Genomic DNA, 10,636 nt, shown 5'->3' with positions numbered 1-10,636 from the left:
CTGAAAAACCAGCCCTGAAATATCTTTTCCCTTTTTTCAAAAAGAATTTTGTATTGGAAAGAACTGAAAATATTTTAAAGAAGAACTTTTCTAACACTTTTTGAAAACAATGCCACCCTTAGACTTGTCAAAAGGTGAGCATTTTCAAAGTGATTCCTTACCAGGAAGCCAAATAAATCGGAAATCGGAAATCGGAAATCGGAAATCGGAAATCGGAATAGCTTCCCCTTAACTTTATTAACTACTCATACAGGAATTACACTTCATATTCTAGCAGTATTTAAGATTGATTATATGGCATCATTTAAATTACCCCTTATATTTTAATTGATATGAACTTATTACTATTTGGGGACTCAAACAATATTTTTGATAATATTTTTTGTAGATAATTTTTAAGGTATTAATTATTATATTATGATTTATAGTACTTTTTATATAGTTTCTATATTATGTTCATTTTATTTTAAAAATTTTGAATTTTTTTATGTTCAAGTTCACAATCAAAACTAGTCAATGAAAAAGGAGTAGTAGGCGGAATTATGTCTGACTAGTGGGGATTAGACAGGACAAAAAGTTTTGGTGCGAGAGAATATCCCACAATTATCCATACACATTTATGCCCCGACACAATAATATTCGACCTATAACAGAATTGGGATGAAGGGAATTTCAATATAGCTTTATTTTACTCTGTTTGGACTGAGGGGACACCAAAAATTCAAAACCATCATTTATCAACCAAACTACAGTCAGTCCCCCTTTAATAATTTCATACTAAAGATGAGAAAGACATCAGATAAGAATAACATATATAGAATTGACTTCTCTTTTTTGCTTCTCCACATTTGACTCCTTTCCCCCCACCTTTTCCTTACTTTTTATTTTGTTGAGGTTGGGCAAAGCTAGAGTATAAATTATAGGTTTGTATAGTTTTTGTTTATATATATATATATATATATATATATATATAACCACAAATCCAAAGACGAGTTATGTGATGACCTGATAGGTCATCTAGAGTTTTAAACTCTAATTCCGGTTTCGAAACCTCAAACACCTCATTTTAGCCTTCCTCGATTTGCGTGCGTAGTTTGGATATTTTTTCAAAAGGCCTTTATGTTAAAAAATGGATAAAATATGATATTTTGCCTTAAAAATCCATTTGAGTTGACTTCGGTCAAGGTTTTGAGCAAACGGACCCGGATCCGTATTTTGACGGTTCCGGTGAGTCCGTATCGTGATTCGGGACTTGGGCATATGCCCGTAATCGAATTCGAATGTCCCTAACTCGAGTTATCGTATTTTGTTAAAAAAGTTGAAGTTTAAAGGCTTAATGAATCTAAAGGTTTGACCAATGTTTGACTTTATTGATAACGGGTTCGTATTTTGGTTTCGGAATTCGGTATAGGTCGATTACTATATTTATGACTTGCCTGTCAAATTTGGTGAGAAACGGAGTTAGTTTGACATAATTCGGACATCTGGTTGTTAAAATAGAAGTTTATAAGTTTTCTTGAAAATTTCATTTGATGTGGTGTCCGTTTCTTAGTTCCAGGTGTTATTTTGGTAATTTGATCGCGCGAGAAAGATCGTATGATATTTTTGGACTTGTTGTGTTCATGTTTGGTTTGGAGCTCCGAGGGCTCGGGTGAGTTTCAGATAGGCGACGGAGTTGGACTTGGAAAACAAAGCTGGTGTGCTTCAGTTCTGGTGCAGGCCTCAGACCTCGCAATTGCGAGGTCAGGCCTCGCATTTGTGAAGTTGCGGGACTCCCGTCAGGTTCGCGATTGTGAGCTATTTCCTTGCGATTGCGAAGAATAGCTGGGCACCACAGGTTTGCATTTGCGACCAATTTCTTCGCAATTGCGAAGAGGGGCTGGGGGGACAGTGTTCGCATTTGCAATCAGATGATCGCAATTGCGAACAAACCATCGCAATTGCGATGAGAGCAGGAATGTGAGACCTTCACAATTGTGAAGGATTTCTGGCATTTGCGGGTTCGCAATTGTGAACCCCTGGTCGCAATTGCGACACCTGCGCCTGCATAAAATCTGAGTTTGACGGGAATTATCTCATTCTTTCAAATTTTCAAACCTAGAGAACCCTAGAGGTGATTTTCCGAAGAGCCCTTCTTCTCCAAATAATTGGTAAGTGATTCGAACCTATTTTCTTTTAATCTTACATTACATTTCATAAGATTTCAACCTAAAATCTGTAGTATTTTCATGGTGGAAATTGGGGATTTGGGTAGAATTAGGAATTTTTGTAAAATTAGAATTTAGACCTCAAATTGAGGTCGGATTTCGAAATAAATTACATAATTGGGCTCGAGGGTAAATGGGTAATCAGGTTTTGGTCCGAATTTTGGGTTTGGACCAAGCGGGCCCGGGAGTTAACTTTTGTTGACTTTTTCAATAAGGACCTAAATTGAATCTTTTGCAATCGTGGGTAGTTCCTAAGGCTTATTTTGAGTCGTTTGGTTGAGAATTTTCTAGATTTTATTGGTTCGAAGGCTTGTTTGAAAGGCAAAGTTGTGGTTGAGCTTTGAGTTGATCTTTGGAGCGAGGTAATGTCGTGGTTAATCTTGACTTGAGGGATTAGGACTTGTTTACCTATTTGGTACATGTTTAGATGTTGGGTACAGCTTATATGTGAGGTGACGAGTACTTATGCGTTGTTGTTGGGTTAAAGTATGCGGGTGGGACTTGATTCTTGTAATTTATTGCTTTATTTGATCATGATATCCATGCTTAGACTAGTTTAATTACTAAATTGATCGTTCTTTCTACATCTATGGACTGTCTATGATAATTGAGTATTGTTTCTGATGTTGAGGTTCATATTATGGAACCATTGTTGACGTAAAGTTTGTCCTCGTTTATTTCATCTCCCTATTGTTATATGTTCATGTTATATGGTAAGGGAGAGTATTAATGCACAAAGGGTGATGTCGTGCCGTATTTGAGAGTTAATGTACGAAAGGTGATGCCGTGCCATATTGAGAGTTAATGCACGAAGGGTGATGCCATGCCGTATCTATTGATTCATGATGAAAGTGAGAGTAAAAGCACGAAGGGTGATGCCATGCGTTGTTACTGTTTCATAGTGAGGTTGAGAGTAAAAGCAAGAAGAGTGATGCCGTGCAATTTTGTTCATTATATTTATTCGTCTGCTGGTTAAGGGATTATTTACTGTTTCTTGTTATCATTCCCTGTTGTACTTATCGTATCTTGTACCCCTTTCGCATGTCCCCTCCCAGCAGTACATGTTTAGCGTTTATTGTTGTTATGTTGCACGTATATTGTTATATGCATAGGTTTATTTACGTGGGTGTCCTGTCATAGCCTCGTCACTACCTCGCCGAGATTAGGCTCGACACTTACGGAGTACATTGGGCTGATTGTACTCATACTACACTCTAACTTCTTGTGCAGATTTTGGTACTAGTTCTAGCTGTCCGTGAGGCGTTTCAGCTCGGATTTGCTTTGGAGACTCGAGGTAGATCTGCTGGCGTTCGCAAACCTTGAAGTCCCCTTCCACTTTCCCCTTATTTACTATTCTTATCGTTCGAGACAGTTGTATTTATTTCAAACTCTGTATGTAGAAACTCTAGAAGCTCGTGAACTTGTAATTCCAGATCGAGTTGTACTTAGATATTGTTGGTTTTTATGTCATTCCGCACTCACTTTTAGTTTCATTTCGGCTTAATTGATTTTACTTACTGAAACTGATTAAAATTGGCTTAAAGATCCTCTAACGTTGGCTTGCCTAGCAAGTGAAATGTTAGGCGCCATCACGATCCACGAAGGTGGGAATTTCGAATCATGACAAGTTATAGGTTTGATGACAAGTTTAGAATCCATGAACTTTAAATTCTGAGACCGATTCTACCGAAGAAACTTTTATTCTTTGGTCATAATATTATATTTTAATATATGCAAATATTGTAGTTGTACTCCCAAGTGACCTTAATGAAATATTGAACTTTCACATTTGGAACATTAAAATACTGATTTGAGGAGTATTTTAAGTGAACTAATTATAGTAATAGTTTTCAATCATAATTATCTTCAACTTTTTCAAAAAAAGTTCATGTCTAAACACAAGTTCAATTTCCACAAACTCTTTTTAACTTCAATTTCAAATACTCCTTTTTGTTCAACATAAACCAAAAACTATCCAAACGCTTGATTACTTCTATGCAAGAGAAAGAGAAGCAACTATATGGGAAAACTGAAGCTTTTCAATAAGCTCTTTTGCATGGCGTGAAGCTCGGCGCTCAACTCGGGCGAACAGCTTGTCGCTAAGTTGTTCGCCAATGTGAGCATCGACAAGGACACCACTGACGCTTCTGCAGCTGATGGCTAAGGCTCGTCCGACTTCAGCTGCATCGTCCGGGTGGTTGACAACCAAAGGACTCCCTCCCCTGAAGACTTGAAGCTTGTTGATAGTGAATGAGCCGTTGGCTTCAACCACCTCTTTGAAATCTTGTATGCTTGGTGCATACACTGGGATGTTGAAGTTGTCCCTCTTCTCACTTGTAATTAGCCCCTGTTGTTCAAACAAATATTATTCATTAGTACAGAGAAAGCAACCTAAGTAGACAATTGACCAGTGTAAAGTTTTTCCACTTAAGTCAAGTATATTACTCTTCAACATAATCAGCCTTGAACAAAAATTTATAAAATTAAAATAGAAAAACAAGACAAAGGAAAGAAAGAGGAACAACATATTGGCAATTGACAAAAATGATCAGAGAGAAAATAACTAGAGCTTCAGCCATTTGAACCTAAGGATTAAAGTTTGTTGGTGCTGCAAAAACTATTTAGCAATTAAGTCTCTTAAAACTTTTAGGTATGTGTCCTAGGTAAATTAATGACATTTTCCAAATATAAAAATCACGTACTCCAATTAATTATCACTCCCTTTTGTTTGGACTCATAATTTCTTTTCTTCTTTCCGAAACTATATTAACAATCTAACATTGGCGGCTGCTTCTTACTAATTATAGTCAACAATTTGGCGTAGCCACTTGGCATTGCTATTTGTTATGATATTGCTGAAAGATGATGGAAGAAGTTAAGAGTAGTCAATTTATGGTGTGAGATAGAGAGGAAGCCCAATTGGTCACAATGATAAGTAAAAATCATGTTTACGACTATACATTGAATGGCTCCATGCCCACGCTTAGTCACAATCCCTACTCGTTTGTCAACCAGACATACTTAGTCTAGACAGATGTTGACCTTTGACCAGTAGTGCTTGTTTGCTCAAGAATCAAATTGGAGAATGACCTGATCCATCTGATTGTGACACTCAAGACTAGTCTACATTGTCCAAATCGACCAACTTCAGAAATAGGAAAAGACAATAACATATACTCCATCCGTTTCAATTTATGTGAACATGTTTGACTGGGCACGGAGTTCAAGAAAAAATGAAGATTTTTGGAATTTGTGGTCCTAAACAAGTTAAAAAGGGGCCCACAGTATTTGTGTGGTTATAAAAGCTTCTCATTAATGGTAGAATTGTAAGTTTAAGCTAAATTGTTACCAAATTTAGAAAGGGTTCATTCTTTTTGGAACGGACCAAAAAGGAAATAGGTTCACATAAATTGGAACAGAGGGAGTATACCGTATAAGTTTAAGTTATATGCTCAAATCTGTCCAAAAAAAAAAGTCACACTCGCGTCGGATCTTTAAATACTGAAGAACTTTTAAAGGATTCGACATATAGCCAACGACATTTTTATAGGATCCGAACAACAAAGACATATAATGGCCGAGTTAGAACTTTACTAAGGAAAATCAAAATATAAGAAAAATAAACACACAACGAAGCAAAAGTGATTCAAATATAATAGTATATAGCTATATTGTATAATTTTTGGTGTGAAGGTCTGCCAATTGACACCCTTTGGTAAAAGATGGCTACGCCACTATAGGTATGTTGAAGTCTTCACGTATTATGGCGTAGAGAAGAATGGAATGAACGAGTAATTACCTCTTGGACAAGATCATCCCAAGCATCTTGAAAATGGGTCCCAAAAAGGAGTCCGGCCCCACCTTGGTCCGTTGGGTCCACAGAGGTTCTTCCTAAGCAAACTAAGAACATGGAACCCCCTCTCTTCATTTCTTTAGACCTTGCTCCAAGGAAATTAGCTAAATCACTTTGGAATTGCTTTTTGTATGCATTGGCTGTGCTCTCATTTGCACCGTGGATGTATATCCTTCCCTTGTTGTACGCCCCTGATCTCTTATCCAACACTATATCTGGCACCTGTCATCCCAAATTGAACTTTAGAAATCTTTACACAAAAGCTGGCTGAATTTATAGATTACATGGTACGGAATTTAAGAAAAAATGAAGACTTTTAGAATTTGTGGTTCTAAATAAGTCAAAACGGGATCCAGAGTATTTGTGTGGTTATAAATGATTCTCATTAAGGGTAGAGTTGGAAGTTTAAGCTAAATTGTTTCCAAATTTAGAAAGAGGTCATTCTTTTTAGAAGGAACAAAAAGGAAATAGGTTCACATAAACTGAAACAAAGGGATTACTTTTTTAGTCAGTATATATGAATTATACATTAATTAAATACGGTTATATATATTGTACATCGATTTGCTATTTTTAGTTTAAGCGATTAAGTTCATTATTCAAACTTCTAAATATGTTTATTTGAAGATTCTTAATTAGCAATCAAAGAATTAAACAACTAAGTTTTCAATGGGCCTTTGCATGCAGCTCAATTGGCACTAATCAGCATATATACTCCTTCCCTACGCATTAGTTATTTATCTTTTATGAGGGGGGGAAAAGCGAAACAAATTTTTCACAAGTATATACTCTCTCCGGTCCAAAATAAGTGATTTTTTGGTTGTTTTCACACATATTAAGAAATTCACCTTTTAACATTAATTAGCAATTAAATTGACCATATTAACCTTTATTATCTCTTCATATAAACACTCCTAACACATACTTTAACATTAATTACTCCAAGGGCAATGTAGAAAAAAAAAATTAATTCATTCTTGAAATCTGGAAAAATCACTTATTTTGGACCATAAGAAAAAGGCCAAAAAATCACTTATTTTGGACCGGAGGGAGTAAGTTAAATCCAACATCAAACAGAAAATAAAGAAATAAATATAGCCCAAAAAGTGCTTAGGCTAGTGGTTTTGAGAAAACCAGGGGCCATTATTATTTTGAGTGCTTTTGAACTTTTTGACCTTCTCAAAGGAAATAAAGTAGTTAGGATCTTCATGCATTTTCAAACTTGAAAATTACATACTACCACAATTCATGTGTTTGCGTTAACTGTAAATCATCCTCGGGATTGGTACAAATCACTATTGTTTCTACATTTCTCTGTCTATATTTGCCCATGCTATGTAAATTATTTTTTTAGCTAACCACGACTTTGATACCATATTACGATTTGACTTCTGTTTGGCAAATACTATCTTCAATCACAAATATTAATTAATTTTAATAATCTAATTTTTCAAAATATTTGACGTTAAATAAAAAAAGAACTCACTTAGTACTTTTACAAATCTACCCATGTTGTTCCAATGTGTTAATTAAGCAAATACGATTCAAGAAGAAATAAAAGATAATTTAAGCATATATTCTTATATTACGATTCTCAAATACCAATATTAAGGGTATACAATAACTATCTTTAAATATGGACGGAAGTAAGTGATAAATGCCATACATTGAAAGTTGAAGCGCGCGCACATATATATGAAGAGGAAAATAACCTGAGAAAGCCAGTGCAAAGAAAATGCAGAGTAGAAAACGTCAATGGATCTCGCCGGGAAGAGACGGCGATAAAAGGAACCCGGAACTCCGGCGGCAAAGTAAGAGCGGTGGCTATTGGAAGCTAAGCATTCCTCCATGCTGCCACAACCATTATTAGCTAATGGCGGCAGCAGCTGAAACAGCGTGTTGAAGTCATTGGATGGAAGATCAGAGAAGAAGGCGGAAAATTCTGGCGGTTGATGACCCGTCGCTTCGTATCGCTTGCTCATATGTTCCACAATCACGTCGATTATGTAGACGGTGTTGCTGCCGCAGGAGCATCCTAAGTCGACGATCACGAAAGGAACGTCTGGTAGGCTCAGCTGGACTTCGTCAAGGGTTTCTTTCAGCAGGTGTAGCATTGATCGAGCATGTTGCCCCTGTATACAAGAATTTATGTTATGTATACTGATAGCGTAAAAAATTTATTTTTCTAAAGTAAATTTATTACGTGGATGAACGGTGGAGGGGAGAGGAAGGGTATAGAGTGGGAGTCGAACCCACATGCACCTATTATGAAAGACTCTCACTGATACCACCAGACTATAAACTTTTTTGTTATGGCATAATGGGAAATGCTCGCGAAAGTTTCCAAATGTCCATTTACTAGTAAGGTTGCACAAACGTTGTGTCGACTATGCTAAATGCAATAAAATAGATTTTCAAGGAAATAAATTACATGGTAAAGAAAAATATTTAGAAAGGTGGACGTGATCACCTGAGCTTGAGAGTTGTTGACGTAGCTAGCCTCTCCTTTTCCCCCTTTCATGCTGAGCATTCTTTCAAGTTTCATGTTAGATACAACAACGTTGTCCTTATTGTCTCCTAAGGGAGCCATATTAGATAAAAATTAAAATTAATTCAATTCTTTTATCAGAAAGGGAAGTAAGGGATGTGGTTAAGTATGTTGAGAATAAAAATGATAAATGGTTGAGTGGATTTATATAGAGAGTGAAAAAAGCTTAAAGGATTTGGTCTTGTTCTAGTGGTTAGGATGCATACTCATGAAAGATATGCCTTTTTGACAGAATCTGAACATAAAGCTAAAATAAAGAATAAATAAAATGGAAAATAATATGAAGAAGATATGGGCTTCACATGGAAACAAATAACAAAGCAGGCCCAAGATTGACGCCGGAATTCCATAATTAAATCTCTACGCAAAATTCTGTAATTAAAGAGCGAAAGAGATCTAACAGGAGTAGGAGATGATGGTTCAACTTTCTGTCCATTAATTAGTTGTGTTTTGTTCTATTATCATGCTAAATCTTAGTCTTTCCACAAGAATAGAGTCCTAATTGTTATTTTGGCAACTTATTTCAATCAAAGGTAAATCTAAAATTTTAAATTAATGAGCATGAAATACCGCTACACTTCATTGGTTTCAATCAAAAGCGAATTTAAAATTTTTAAATCAGTGGGCGTGAAATATCCCTCCATTTCATTGATTTCAATCAAAGGCGAATTAAGAGTTTCAAATCAGTTTGTGAAATACGACGGTACTCCGTTTAAGAAAATGGGCACAAAATTGGATCAAACACGTATATTAAAAAAAATTTCAAATTTGATAAATTTATAGTTCAAATTAAAGTTAGTGGATGCATTTCGCCTTGTATTATTCTTCTGCTAAGCACCCTAAAAATAATTCTCCCCTCAAATTGAAAACTAGAGCCCCATGATTTTGACAAACTTATTTGATTATGTACCTTGTAATACTCAAAATAGTTTCCATTAGATTAATTAAATAATTACCGAAGATCCCTATTGGAATTTGAAAGCATATAGTTGCTAGTATTCTAACGTGCATGCCATGATCAGCCAAATAAAAGTGAGTGGATCACTGTGTTGACTATGAAAGTAATTACGAAAATCTATTAGCTACAGCATTCTTCTAATCATGTTTGTTTATAACGGTTTTATCGTTAACATAATCATTAGAGAAATTAATGAAAAGAATTATATAATAAGTAAAGGCCTTTTGAAAATCATATAAACCAACAATCTGTGGGTCCAAATTTTAAACTAAAATATATGCCGATTAGGCAAACCTAACGCATCTATAAGAAACACGGTTTTTCTATAAGCAACTACCAAAGTGCATAGCATATATACACGAAATGATTATAGCATAATTAAAATATTCAGAAATGAAAACAAGTATATATAGAAGATTTGTTTGTTGCTAGTTAAATTTATATTGATTTAATTTTAGTTGCTTTAGATAACGGCAAATCATTGACTAGTAATACTACTACTGCTAGTCATACTTTTATTCTCAACTATATACGTATGACGACAAGAACCTGTTTTGATTCCCAAAATGACGACAAATTATTATACTTCTAATTAACCCCAACTCTTTTATACACCTAAACCATGATTTGATACTCCAAACAAGATTGAACTAGTTCCAATTTCCTAATTTATATGTTTGTCATATCCAATGGTGTATCATTTGGAAGTTGACATTTTGTCTACTACAGGAACTAAAATTAACTAAATGCTAAGTGATCATTAATAGTCTTTCTATTTAATTAAGTGTCATCTCTCCAGAAATCAAGCTCCAGTTTGTTCTGAGTTCCACATGCATTAGCTATACGGTCTGATGATCTTGCTCGAGCCAATAGAAAGACCGAGAAAAAATTTATCCGCATTGTTGTATGGGAGAAATTGATTGATAACAAGTGGTCAAATGGCAAGATGACATATAGAATCAAAGACAGGTAAAAGATGAGTCAGCAAATAGCTGACATCGGGTACGAAGGGTATAACCGGTATGGGATGGATCCTGAAGGGAGTGATAAGTGGGGATTTTGACTACTTA

At 35.4% G+C, this 10,636-nt stretch overlaps 1 protein-coding gene across 1 annotated transcript; it reads right to left on the bottom strand.

Moving 5' to 3' along the window:
• LOC109226709 (indole-3-acetate O-methyltransferase 1-like) lies at positions 3,973–8,759 on the bottom strand. The gene is made up of 4 exons (XM_019391553.1): positions 8,531–8,759; positions 7,773–8,192; positions 6,007–6,282; positions 3,973–4,554 (listed from the first exon to the last, which is right to left on the bottom strand). Exons 1-4 carry the CDS (start codon positions 8,648–8,650, stop codon positions 4,201–4,203), a joined length of 1,170 nt encoding a protein of 389 aa, XP_019247098.1. The 5' UTR covers positions 8,651–8,759; the 3' UTR covers positions 3,973–4,200.

This window comes from Nicotiana attenuata, chromosome 6 (assembly GCF_001879085.1).
Source record: "Nicotiana attenuata strain UT chromosome 6, NIATTr2, whole genome shotgun sequence".
Lineage (NCBI taxonomy): Eukaryota > Viridiplantae > Streptophyta > Magnoliopsida > Solanales > Solanaceae > Nicotiana > Nicotiana attenuata.
The sequence above is the reverse complement of the archived record's forward strand: the minus strand, read 5'-3'. Positions and strand labels throughout refer to the sequence as shown.